The sequence below is a fragment of the Motacilla alba genome, chromosome 4, assembly GCF_015832195.1.
Source record: "Motacilla alba alba isolate MOTALB_02 chromosome 4, Motacilla_alba_V1.0_pri, whole genome shotgun sequence".
In the NCBI taxonomy this organism is placed as follows: domain Eukaryota; kingdom Metazoa; phylum Chordata; class Aves; order Passeriformes; family Motacillidae; genus Motacilla; species Motacilla alba.
Genome location: NC_052019.1, coordinates 29325828 through 29339608, shown reverse-complemented (window position 1 = coordinate 29339608; position 13781 = coordinate 29325828). Strand labels below are relative to the sequence as shown.

At 39.0% G+C, this 13781-nt stretch overlaps 1 protein-coding gene across 9 annotated transcripts in view; it reads left to right on the top strand.

Moving 5' to 3' along the window:
• Positions 1-13630, top strand: part of MTUS1 (microtubule associated scaffold protein 1) — a 125917-nt gene extending 112287 nt beyond the window's left edge. For 7 of the 9 annotated variants that reach the window (XM_038136098.1, XM_038136100.1, XM_038136097.1 and 4 more), the window contains 7 exons: positions 1474-1688; positions 2207-2312; positions 3297-3370; positions 3475-3570; positions 6068-6184; positions 7382-7479; positions 8281-8687. In XM_038136098.1, the coding sequence (XP_037992026.1) occupies positions 1474-1688; positions 2207-2312; positions 3297-3370; positions 3475-3570; positions 6068-6184; positions 7382-7479; positions 8281-8497 (923 nt within the window). In that variant the 3' untranslated portion in view covers positions 8498-8687. Of the gene's footprint in view, positions 1-1473; positions 1689-2206; positions 2313-3296; positions 3371-3474; positions 3571-6067; positions 6185-7381; positions 7480-8280 lie in introns of all 9 variants that reach the window. The other 2 variants (XM_038136099.1, XM_038136107.1) reach the window with 1 other exon arrangement.
• The last annotated feature ends 151 nt before the right edge of the window (positions 13631-13781 follow it).

Sequence of the window (13781 nt, the reverse complement as noted above, 5' to 3'; positions counted from 1 at the left end):
TAGACACACATGTAGATTGATTTCTGTGCAGTACCGCTCACTCTCTTAACACTTTCTAGTTTCACTGAAGGTTCCAAGTGATGGTAGCAGGGCCAAGACTCTTTACAGTTGCCCTCAAGAGAGTGCAGGTATCATCCATCAAGTTACTCACATGCTTTTAATGAGTTATAGCAAAGAAGAGTGAAACGTGTAACTTGAAGCACTCTGCTGGGGCAGGCTGCTTTCCCTTCAGCTGACCCATTACTACTTTGGGAGTCAGTCCCTGAGGATACTGTAATTTATTTATCTTAAGGTTCAAACACTGTTGTGATGAGAATTTCCCGTACTGCCTGCACAAAAATCCTTGCCTCTTCCCATGCTTTTACATAGAGTTTATATTTACACTGTTCAGGCAGTGTGCCAGTCTGCTGTAAACTGCATGCATGCATGACTTCTCCTGCCTTTGAGGATCAAGTTAACATTTTAGTTGATTTTTCTCTTAAACAGCCACTCATCTGACTAATTTATTTTAAACCATAGCACTAGAGTCTGTATGGAACCGGTTTTGCAGTGACCACACACTTGGGTTAGAGATGCTGTTTCACCTTGCTTCCAGGCTTTGGGTGCAGCTGGAACCGCATAAGACATTTGCTGCAGTCATATTAACAGTAGGAGGATGACTCCTCCTATTCACGCCTGGCTGGCTGGACTTGGGAACGCTAAATTTCGAACTCAAAAATGCAAGTTGCTAACTTCTGTTTTGCCTTTCAAGCAGCTGCAAATATGGGGAGACAAACTGAGGCAGCCTTCTTAGCAGACCTGTGTTAATGCAGATTTGAAGAGAATTGCACAGCATTTCTGTTTTCTTAATACTCTGCACTTTTTGCCTAAAATCATTCTCTGTCTGGCATATTTAAATATCTCAGGCATAAACACATGAGAGAACCTTTCAGATTGGCAGATCTGTATCAGATCCATGTCAGGCTAGAATTACTTCTTTGCTGTATATCTGAGTATGGTATTATTAAACATACAGTTTTCAGGAAATTAGGACTTTCAAATTTAGCTAAGTGGTTTATATGTCAAAAAGGGAAGGACTCTGACAAATATTCTACTGAATGGGATCAAATAAGGTAAAGTAGCAAATGCAATTAATTTTTTTATTGGAGCTCTTCAGTGTCTCTCATGAGACATTCCTCCTTCCATGTCATGTCAATCTGTCACACTTGTGCTTTTTATGTGGGCTCCTGGCTTAGCTGGATTCAATTAATTGTCAGCCTAAGAAACATGGAATTTGATATTTTTGTGAAGATCTTTTTATGTGTCCTTGGAGGCACCCATTTTATAGATAAATCATATTTGTCTTTGTATATAATCATGTTGCTGTGTAATGTGTTCACTGTTTTTAATACCTATAAATGAAGATGTGACTTTTGTATTGAACTTGATCCAGTTCCTTTCTTTTTCTTTTCTTTTTTCTTTTGACATCTTCAGTAACCACTTCTGCAGCTTGTGAGAAATTGGAAAGAGACAGGAATGAACTGCAAGTTGCTTATGAAGGGTATTTGCAGAAGTTAAACCAGAAACATAATGATGACTTAGCTGAGGTGGAGGAGAAGCTTAAACAGTTTTACACTGCAGAGTGTGAGAAACTCCGAAGTGTCTGCATTGAGGAAGCTGAAAAGTACAAAGCCCAACTCCAGGAGCAGGTTTGTAACACTCAAAGTAGAAAAGTTCTTTAGCAACTGCTTTCTGCTACAAATGAGCCTTCAGAGAATCCTGGGGTTTGCTAATTACAGTTATTTAAAGTGAAATTCCACTTCATTGCAGCAATAAAAATACTACCACATTAAGCTGTACAGATCTTAAGCTTATGTTTAAAGGTGGTGGAGATTGGTTGTGTTCTGCCAGCTGAAGTTATTTCTAGGGCTCCATGGGATATTTGAGTCAGCTTGAGTTTTAAGATTTCTAGAAACACACCTGCCCTCTGACCTTGCTTTGCGACTCCATGTGTGAGAGATGCACACATTTTCCTGTTGGTAGTGGTAAACTGTAAGGCATCATTTTCATTTATTAAGTCTTGCACATGTCTTAGCTTCTACTTTTGAATCCTGCTAGACCATTTTAAATGTCCTTGACATAGTGCATGAAGCCATTGAAACAATGCTTTAAACAAGGGTTAAGTTGATATATGTAAGGGGACAAAAATCGTGTTGTCATATTGCAGGTGGACAATTTAAATACCACACATGAAAGCTTTAAGCTGGAACTTGAAAACAGACACTCAGAAAAAGTAGAGGAGCTGAAAAAGGAGTATGAATCCTCTTTTTCAGGCAAGTATTTTGTATTTAAGTACATATGCTATAGTACTGCTAGTCACAAACAAAAGTATGCAGGTGTTTTGATCGTTATGTCCACTTCACTGTTCTTTGTGGCAAGCTCTTTTTAAAAACACTGGCTGAATTCCTTCCGTTGGAACTGACAAGTCTTATTTTACATACAGCAAAAACCATGATCTCATTGTAGTTGAATGAATCTTTATAAACAGTTTGAGTAAAAGTGACTTTTTCTTGAAGACAGCTGAATTGCCCTCAAAATCTCAAGTGACTGAATAATTCCTCCCACCCCCTAGTTCTGTAAGGAGCACCTCAAAAGTGAAAATGAGGAGGAGTGGGGTTATGTGCTTTCCATAACAACATGGATGTATTAAGAAATATTATACACTGTGTACTGTACACTGTGGCAGAGGTGTTTTTCAGGGAGGGGGTGGTGACATGCTCAGGTTTAAAGGACATTGCATCTTAATGATTTAAGGGATGATGATTTTCATCCTCCTTCCAACTCCACTTGATAGCTATGTTTTCAGTGATACTTTTTTGTCTTGAAGACTGGTCATGCTTCTATTGCTTACAAAGAGCAAACTCCTCTACATGGCATCCAAAGCAGGAAAATAATTTTTTTAGAAGTTTGTGGAAGACACAATTCCAATTTTTGCTGTGTTTATTTCCATAAACTCAACTTTTGTCAGACGTGACCTGTGCTTAATAAGTCCATTTGTTGTATCTGGATGAATACTTTCAAAACTGACCGGCTGTCCGCTAATGAAATGGATATGTGAGGGGACAGTCAGCAAATCTGAAGCGAGAATAAATCTGATACTTCATAAATGCTTTGCATCAGTTAATGATAAATGTTCTGTGTTGCCATCAACTGTATCTCTGCATATATTTGTAGGCTGGCTCTTCATGCTATTTTTTTCCAAAAGAATTTTCATGTCTTATGTGGTATTAAAAATCTGCAAATGTAATTTGTTTTAGAGCTCAAGAGTACCCATGAATCTGAAAGGAAGACGCTTGAAGATTCCTTTAAAGAGAAGCAGGAGTTGCTGGAGGTTTGTTAAGGGCTGGATTCATTGCAACAGTTTAAAACTTGAAAAGCAGTTTGGAGATGTGCACTGAAGTCTTGGCCTAATGATACAATATATTTACATTTCAGAAAAAAATCGATGAACTAAGAAGTGAAAACAACTCTCTGAGTGAGAAGCTGAAATTAGAAGAACAAAAACAAATAGCCAAAGAAAAAGCCAATCTTGTAAGTCTTGATCTTCCAAAGTAATGTGGATGAACAGATCTTGCCTGGGTTTATTTTGTTGCATAATGCAAAAAATTTGCAATGAAGCCTGATAGGGGTCCCATACTTAGTAATACATTTTTGTAAATGGCTCATCTGCCAGAAGTTTTTCGCAAGCACTGTGATGCTGTGTATTAACTTTACCATTATAATTCTATAAAGCTGTTGAGTATCTAAGTCAGGGGTGTAAATAATAGCTAAGCTAAATTGAAGACCCGTATGTGCACAGGAGTTGTACCATAGCATTTTTCTGGACTATCAGTAACCATTGTACCAGTGCTATGATCAGTGTGGGCTTGCATCACTACTGCAGAGCCCATTTCTAATGCATTTATTCAAACGTTGATTCTTACTTTTTGCTGATTTATCCTTCAAAGAAACTTTTTTTTTGTCCTGCCTTTCTTCCCAAGGCTGCTGTTGCCTCTGATGCTCATGTGATAGAAATGTGTTCTGAGAGAGGGTTTTTTTATGCACTGGGTGGGGAGTTAGACACAAACATGCTTATCTTTCTTGTTACCCAGAAGTAAATGGAATACCAGTAGTATTGTTTATTCCACAAAGAGAAATTCCATGCTTAAAGACTCACTTAGGATGCCTCTAGTGGAAGTTGACCTAGTTTTCACTGGAATTCGTTTTGTATTGTTTTCTCTTATTGCATATTCTAGTGGCAGGACAGAGCGGCCACAAGAAGAATCTGCAACCACAGTATGTTGCTGTGGCAGCGGGAGTTTGAGCTGTAATTCCACAGGCACCCTCAGATGTTGCTTAAATTAAAGGAGCAATGGTCAAGTGCCTTTACATACCTGCAAATGTGCTTTGTGCTTTCCTGGCAGCATAAGATGCATGATAAGCTTGAGACTTCTCTTTGGAAAAGCACCGGTTTGACTCAGCATACTCTTCTGTACTAAACACAAATTCTGCAGTAGCAGAATTCCCAACAGCCCTTTGAAGAGAGAGATGTATTTCCACCTCTCTGGTATAATTTAGACAGTGTCACTTGATATTCCCAGTTTTTTTGCTAAAAACTTATGTTTGCCTTTCAGTCTTTTTATTTGGCTGTGTGTTCTCCTCTGACTAGCTAATGTGGGGGCTCAGACTTAACTTTAAAAACACATTTTAAGACCATTGGACTTGAGGAGGGAAAGAATATAAATGGAATATTGAACATACTGTAACACATTTAAACTTTTCAGGATTGCTTTTCCTGTTAGCTCCTAGATTCCATGTTAAAGTCACAAAACAAGAACAAATTGTCCGCTGCCTTCACTGAGGCAGCACAGCATGCTTCACCCTCACACAGACTTCTCAAAAGAAGTTAAACAAGAACCACTACTGCAACAGGCCTTAAAAACAAGCAGGAGAATGAACTGTGTAGGTGATGGAGCCCCAGGACTTGACATGCCCTGGCCCTGTGCTTCTGGGACCACACCCCGCAAGACTGCAGGCCTTGCCCTCCTGTCCTGTCCGAGGTTTCTGGTGTGGCAGTGAAGCTGTTACTCAGTGCGGTGCACCTGTGTTCTTACCCAAATGCACGAAAACAAGTTTTGTTTGATTTTGAAGATAAACTTAGTTACACAACATGCTTAATCATTGATTGAGTTCAACTCATGTTCCATTCTCACTACCTGGAAATGGACTAGGACTTGCTTTATTTTCCCTTTTTTTGGCTGTGACTGCCTTGAAATGCAGAGAAGGTGTTTTACTCTGCAGTGTTTGAATGGTTTCTTACTTTGGAAAACAAGTCCTTGAGGCAACCACATCTTACCCTGCTCTGGTCTCCACCTGCTCTCCCTTCCACCTCCCAGAAAACAATACAAAAAGGAAAAATAAAGTCCTAACTTGCTATATTGTAGATAAGTTATGGATGTGCACCAGTGCAAGATTTATATGTATAATTGCATTTTCAGGCTTTAGAAGAACGTAAAGCTGAAAATTTTCTGCTTTTGAGCCAGCTACCATTAGACTCAAACCAGGGAAGATAAGCTACAGTCAAGTTCAGAACTTAAAACTTCTGGTGCTTTTTTGAACTATTCCAGTGCCTGAAAACTCTTCAAATGTTTACTCTAATTATCTCTTGGGATGGGTTATGAGTAATATGAAATAAATTTTGGAACTCCTAGCCTTAAGGCCTTTGGGCACTCCTGCAAAACAAGTTTTGCTGTGACAGCATTCATTCCTTCCTTTGATTCACAAGGGTTTTTCATGTCTGTGCATTAAATGTTTTCTGAACAACTTCTGATGAAGCAACTACAACTGTCCACCTACCCTGAAGGACAAACAAAAACTAAGGAGAAAGTGATATCAGACCTTGTTACATATTCTAGTGTTTGACTTGATTTTGCTTAGAACAAGTAACTCGTTACTGTAATTATTTCCTTGTTTTTTCTGAATAGCCAAGAAACATTTAAATTATTCCTGAAATTCAGGGCACTAAGCAAACTCTCTGGCAATCTTTCAGAAAAACCCACAGATTATGTACCTGGAACAGGAACTGGAAAGTTTGAAAGCAGTGCTGGAGATCAAGAATGAGAAACTCCATCAGCAGGATATAAAGCTAATGAAGATGGAAAAGCTGGTGAGCATTCTTTGGGGTCTGGCAGGCTGGGGCTGTGTCTCTGACTTGTGTTCCTATAACGAACTTGGGCTGAACAGACTTACATGCAAGAATTAATATTTTTCGTTTAAAAGGAAACAGGAATTCACGACAGGACATGCTCACGTTGCAGGTACAGTTTGGGATATATGTCATTAGGTGAGAAGAATGACCCGATGCTATAAATGACCTTTTAACATCTTAAGACAACTACTGGTTTGCATAACCTATTGCTATGTTAGTACAGATTATCTGGTAACCTCTTCCCCTAAAGAGCAAAATCCTTACCTGCTACATTGCTCAAGTGGTACGGAAGATAGATTGCAGTGTCAGAAAAACATTAGGAGGGAAATGATCCCAATTTAACAAGAAGGGATCAAATATGAAATGGAATAAGTCTTGATTAGCTTAGGCCAATCATTTTAGCTGTTAAGCTACTTGTTTAGCTGCGTGACTTCCTGACCTTTGTGTAATTCCACATGAAAAGTCAATTTTGGAGGCAGGACTCATAATCTGTTAGCATGCTCTTGTGACAGGACAGGGTCCTTCTGCTGGGTGGGGCCTTTGAACACTGTTGTAACACTTGCTTAATCAAGACTTTAATGAGGAAGTATAGAAAGAGGTTTGGATACAAAGGAACACATTGATGTCAGTTGTTCAGTATTGTGCAGCAGTGTATGTTACCCTAGTCTGCAATTACTTGCAAATTGCTAGCAAACCTTTATCTTTTCCAACAGATATTGCACCGTGCAACCACTTAATCAGTTTTTCCTTTAATTTTTTTAATTTCCTCCAGCAGTGATGAGGAATCAGAAGAGCAATAGGGAAAGCTGTTTACTCAGGGAAACTCTTGAATTTGTCGTGTTATTTCTAGACTGTCTTCTGTCTAGAAAGGCGCTACAGGGTCTAAAACTGCCCATCGCTGGCAGAAATGACTGGAGTGTGCTGGTTAACAGTAGATCCCTTACCCAGTCCTCCTTGTTGGCATCTAATAAGCACAAGTGGCCAAGTGCCAGTGTTATGCAAGGATAAGTTAAGTAGGATGTTTTTGTAGGATGTTTTTGTGTGTACTGTAACAAACTCTGCAAACTCCAGATTGCCAACATCTCTGACAGCTCAGTCAGAATCTTGATGAGTGCACATATGGGTTTTATTTCAAATTGTGACCTTCTTTCCAAGGTGGAGAACAACACAATCTTAATGGATAAATTAAAGAAAGTTCAGCAAGAAAATGAAGAATTAAAAGCTCGGATGGACAAACACATGGAGCTTTCAAGGTGAAAAATATCTGTGGACATTTAGACGCCTTTAATCAGGGGGAAGGGGTTCCTGTGACAAGAACAAAAATTCTCTTGAAGTATTGGTGAATGCAATTTTTAGTACTCTGTGAAAGAACACATCCATTTCTTCCCCTCTTGTATCTCTACAAATGTGCATTCCTTTGTACAGGTAACAAGCAGGAACAGTTTGAAGGGTGATAAAGGTTTAGTATGTTCTTCAGCACTCCAATATTTTAGGGAAGAAAAAGGAACTCAGAAATACCATCATACAAAGACTGACCTTTTTAAGTACTACTGGCTTGTAAGCTAGACTTAGGTCGTACTTATAACCACTTCAGCGAGTTATTTCTCCCCAGTTTAGATTAGTGTGGTTTATTTAGCAATAACAGTAATATTTAACATCAGTAAAACAGGTCTGAGCTCCTCCTAGCAGCTGCTTAAATGGATGGCAAGACTCTTCCAGTGTGAAGGAAGCTGTAGCTTCTATGTTGAGCTGAGCCTACAACAAGACCCAAAGGCTCCAGCACAGCCATTTAAAAGCACCTGGTGTTTTAAGCCTCACTTTTCAGATGCTTTTTCTGGTCCTTAGGGATGTTTCCTACTGGGACTTTCTCCTGCTTTCTGCAAGCTACCAGTTTAACTATAGCTAGGATGAGAACATGCTCAGTCCTCCTATTAAAACTGGAATTCAGTTGTGAGCCAAGCAAAGGCCTATGCACTTTCACACCTTTCTTTAAGTTTTAATACTGTAGCCTCCAAGTTGGGTTATGTGTTCTGATGTACATCTTCCATTTGCAGGCAACTTTCTACAGAGCAAGCTGTTTTACAGGAGTCACTGGAGAAAGAATCAAAAGTAAACAAACGCCTGTCAATGGAAAATGAAGAACTTTTGTGGAAGTTGCACAATGGTGACCTATGCAGCCCTAGAAAACTGTCTCCCAGTTCTTCATCTGTGCCTCTTCAGTCCCCACGAAATTCTGGTAACTTCTCTAGTCCTGCAGTGTCACCAAGATGACATCTCTTGAGAGAAAGAGGGGCCTGCATTTCATTTCTGATCTGCAGAACCTTTCCTAACTTTAATCACAGGAGCAAGAGCTATATTAGCCGCCTATGACAACTAAACATAACTGGAAACCATGTGTTGCAAAAACAGCGATAGGAGACTGTGAATATGGGAGTAAGACATTCACTCCTCCCAAAAAGACTTATGACCTCTATGGACATCGTTGCACAAAGCACTTACAGAGCAAGAAAAGACTTGTTTGTTGCCTTTTCACCTAACCATAAGAAGAAGCTCAGGGGCTTGGAGATAAAGATCACAACCTTTATAATATGTTCCTTATCACCGACACTTTTTTAAGGCTGTGTGTGTGCGTGTGCGTGTGCCGTGGATGGAGTGGGTGTAACACACTGTGCGTGTGTCTAATGCTGCCTTCTTTGCTGTGTACGTAATAAAGGATAAAAGCTGAAGACTATACATTGACATGTACTTCCTTATACTGCTCTCAGTATGCATGCTTAACAGAGTACCCTTGCCTGGGAATGAGGAGAAACTGCCACTGGTACTCTAAGGTAATTTCCTTCATCATTCTGGCTGGTAAATAATGCCATGAAGACCTCTGTCAACTGACTCATTAGTGTCTTGGCCAACCTGAGTATGCAACTTTGAATTAATTTTGAAACCAAATTGAATTGCAGCCATATTTTGCATGGGTTCTTGGTTTCATGTCCATGCACAACTCTGTCTTTTATGAGGAGAACTTTTTTTTCAGGGTGCAATGGATTTTGGATTTCAAGTCAACATGGTTGTAGTCAGAACCACAGTAGCCCTCAAGGTCAGAAGTTCTTAGCTGAGTTGCAAGTTTAGAAGCCTAGACCTAGCATCTTACCTGCTGAAAAGGAAGCACTGATTTCCCCAAAATAGCATGTCTGTTCCTGAGAACAAACAAGATGTAGATTTGAAAGCCAAAGAGAAATGCAATAATTGTAACTAGGTGCATTCTTAATTCAGTTCTCAAGAAGATTAAGTAATTTGTGAATTCCAGTGTAGCTGGTGACACACCTTGCCTTTTTAAGCATTAGCATTTGTATTAACTTTCCTCAGGGCTGGCTAAATTCACCTGAGGATGAGGTGGTATCTGTGTATTTTATCTTGCTAATTCTGCCATACTTTTTCTCTCAGACTGCAGGATATTGGTGTTTTGACAGTTTATCAGGTGAAAAATCCTGTTCCGGAGATTCTGTAGAGTAGGGGAAAAATTTGTCCTGGCTGCTGGAACTGGAGGATGAGAGTGTCAGCATTTCTGGAAATATCACATGCTGAGTTTCGGCTTCAACAGGGTAATTGGATAGCCTTGCTCCACCCTTGATCAGACCAGTTTAAGATGACTGCTCTGTACCTACTAAAACAGGTTCAGCTTCAGATTAGTCTTAGAAAATACTACTGATGCTTACAGTAGCTTGGGCTTCACAGTAGGGCCATGACATTGTTACACTGCTGGTTAGCTAATGCTGGTAGCTGGCTGAGTTTCCCTGTCTTTTTCAGTAGCTTGGGGACAGGAATCAAGGGCATGGGAAAGCATTTAGGGAACTCAGCTGGAGAACCACTTCAAAGTATTTTACCTACGACTTGCAAAATCTTGGCTAATAATGAGGAACACAGACATAGAAACAATGCTGTTAACAGTGCTCATACAGTAAGAAAATTTGTGATATATTTAAACTTGTGATTGACTGTTTCATCATTAAATTTACTTAAACCTCTCATAATGTACAAGTCAAGGGTGCCATTTCTATGGAACATTATGCTTTCTTTTAATCCTTTTTAGGGCACTGTACATACCACTTATTAGTGGTGTCAGTACTCAAAATGTTTACTAGGAGATTCAAATTTAACTATGAAAATCCTATGTTGGCTACAATTTGGCTTTAAGTATGTCTCAGAACATTCTTACTTTCTGTGGTCAAACAGATTTGATTGCATGTATTTGAGCTGAATGCTTTACAATAAATATTTTGTACCGACTGAAGGATTTTTCTCCTGCTTATGTTAGTCAAAGGATCTTTAAACTGAGGAACATTTTTCCATTTACTAAAAACTCTTGGTATCTGCTCAGCACAGCAAAACAGCAATGGTGAAGCTTCATGGCACAAATTATTAGTGTTCAGCTACTCCTTAGAAAATTTCCGCTTGTTCCTCCAATTAGATATGTGGGTAGAAGATATATGGATAGGGTAGGTACCTCCCTACCTATGGGTAGGCAGGAGATAGATGGACCTTGCTTGTGATTCTTCAGAACATTCTGCGTGTAAGAAAAGCCCCAGTTAGAGGTTAGCAGTGTAACAGGTCCTGTCCCAAGGACACTTACCTAGCCACCCCTAAGAACTTTATTACTTCAGTTGCAGTGTTATGCCTCGAGTAAAACATACAAGCAGAGTGCACACAAATGTTTGAAGGTTGAATATGGCATAGCCTTTCCTGTAGCAAGAGCAGGGAAAGCTTTTCCAGGCTACGCTACAGAAAAGTAAGTATGGCATAGCAGATAATATAAAGACTGTTAATTTGTTGATAATTTACCTCCACAGTACAAGTGACTCTTCATGTCTAAACTGCTTGCAAGTAGACTCTTTCATGCTTTTATGAAGAAATGAAGACTGCTTGTATGTAGAAATCAGATTACAGAAATACCTGTTTAGTGTTTGTCCTGTTAGTCTCAACCAATTAAATAATTCTGCTAATCTGTAAATACTGTTTCAATGTTTTTCTCTCTTTGAGTATTAGTATTTCAAGCTTTAACTTAGGTGCCACGTGTTAGTAAATACTTTGTTCAATCCAGTAACTTCTACATATTTGGGGTTTTTTTCTTTAGACTAAGGTTTCTTTCAGGAAAAGCTAGATACCTGCTCGTCATCATAAGCCAAAGGTCAAGCAGTTTTCTTCAAACACCCAACTTCACTCAGTTCCAACTCTAATGACAGGTTTCAGAGGAAGCTATGGTGAATTTAACAGCTGTACCACATGGTTTGTTGCCATTCAAACTATTCCTAGTATGGTTCACCTTCAATGCTTTTCTCTAAAGGTCATTGCATGAGTTGCACTGTATTTTTTATAAAATTTCAGGTGAATCATTTCCTTGAGCTAACTAAAGACTTGATGTTTCTCATTGCTAACAGCAAAGACACTTCCATGTAAACTGGTGTCATGCAATTCATGTATGAAATTCCTTCTAGACAGTAACCAACCACTGATCTTGTCTGACAGCCAGGAAATCATTTAGGGCTGAGCTGCAGCTAAAAGGTCATCATAAAGTTGGGATAACCACTGAACCCTGAAGAAAAAAATACCTTCTGACCATTGCTGCTGCCTTAGAAGAGCAGTGACACAGGTATGGAAATGCACTGGCAGCTTTAGGCATGTAACTTTGACAAGTCACTTAAATTTTATTTCCCAGGCTTCATTCTCTTCCCCTGTCACTGTTCATTTAGATGGAAATGTGCAATTAACTGCATCAAGGTTACATCAGCTCTGCCCAAGAGGCTTTTGGTAAAATAAAAACTGTGTAAAATACATAGTAAAAGAATTTTCATTGTTTTCAATTACAAGAATTATTTTCATTCTTGGTGGGAAGACAAGGACAGAAAGGAGGGACAGGATGTGACACCCACCAAAACTCTTCCTCAGAGGCACTGCTTCTGTATCAGTCTTGAGAGCTGCACGTGATGGTTAGGCATAACCATTACACCCCGGGGAATACTCAAGCAATGGATTTACATCCTCCTGCCAAACTGTCATCAAGGAAGTGATGCCTCCACTGTGCTGTTGAACAAGGGTGGGCAGGTGACATGATCTCCCACTTCCCAGATACTTTGAGAAGGAAATCAATTGTTGAATTACAGGCTCAAATGCACTTTGAAATTCAAAAAGCTGGCACAACTCCTTTAGTTCAAAGGGAAAGACACTGTTCTGAGGAATGAAAATGCTAAAAAGGAATTAACACATTGCACAGCCTCATCTAGAAGGTCAAAGATTGTTAATTTGGTCAGAATTAAAAAAAAAACCACCCACATGATACACAGACATTTTTTCTCTAAAAAAATAGTACAAAAACCCCATTTAGGTATTACTATGAAATCGTATAACCTACTTAGTCCTTTGGATTACAGTGTAATGTTCTTGATGATACATTTTAACAGATTAACCTTGCCTCTTACACCTTCAAAGTTAGTTCTACTGCATACTGTTTTAATTTTTCTTTAAGATATCTTATGTTCCGAGGCCAGAGATAAAAAAATTTCCTGGGAAATGTTCTCCATGTAGCCTATTACATGAGACCTGCATGGAACCATTTCAGTCTTTACCATGGGTATTTCTCTTATCAGTTAAATTGGTTTAGGTACCTGCATGCCGAAGAAAAAGCTGTAATTCAGCAAGCTTGTTTAATGTTTTCATTAGCTACACTACTAATCAGATCATTGACTTTATTGGGAAGCTGCCATTTTTACATTAGCACTTAGAGCTGTCACTATTCCAAACAGTGCTGTACACATCTGCTCAAGGGTCTGAGTGAGCTGGAGCACAGGGCTACTTCAGGCCTTCAGCAGAAGAAAGTTTTAGGAATTCCAGTCAAACGCAGGCTGAAACAGAGGGAAGTGTGCGACCAAGGGGCCAGTTCCTGCTTTGCTTCCTTGTGTGTTCACAATAGCTGGTTTTCACTTGCCTTGTAAGTAACATGGCTTGTATTGAATGTTTTTTTGTCATTTCACTACTAAGGAGTAGATTTGTATTTTAAGTTCCAGCCCACATAAAGTTGGTGCTTGAGACTAAGAAAAAAAAACCAAACATTGCCAAAATGTCCAACAATGTTGTTATCAAGTTCTTATCTTCTCCTCTGGCAAATTCTTTCTTTGTACTGGTAACTGAACCCAGGGTGAGAAAAACAGTGGCTTATTTATCCAGGTATAGTTCTGTGTAAACAAAAATATCTTTCTTTCCTTTTCTCCTAAGTAAATTAATGCAATGAAGTTGAACCTGTTATAACCTAAGAAGAAATTCTGCTGTAAAACTGAACATGATTCTAATGTTTGCTTTTTTGCCTTTTTTTTGTTCTGTAAATGGTAATATATAAATAAACGCAGGTTTTACCTTTAACAACCATAATTTTCTACATAATTTACTAAACATAACACCAGACATCTAAAGAGGAGTGAACTATTAAGTAAGCTACATATTGTAAGGGTGTAAGAATGCAACAACATAAGGAAAATCGAGCATACCCAACTACTTACAAGTCTCTGGAGAT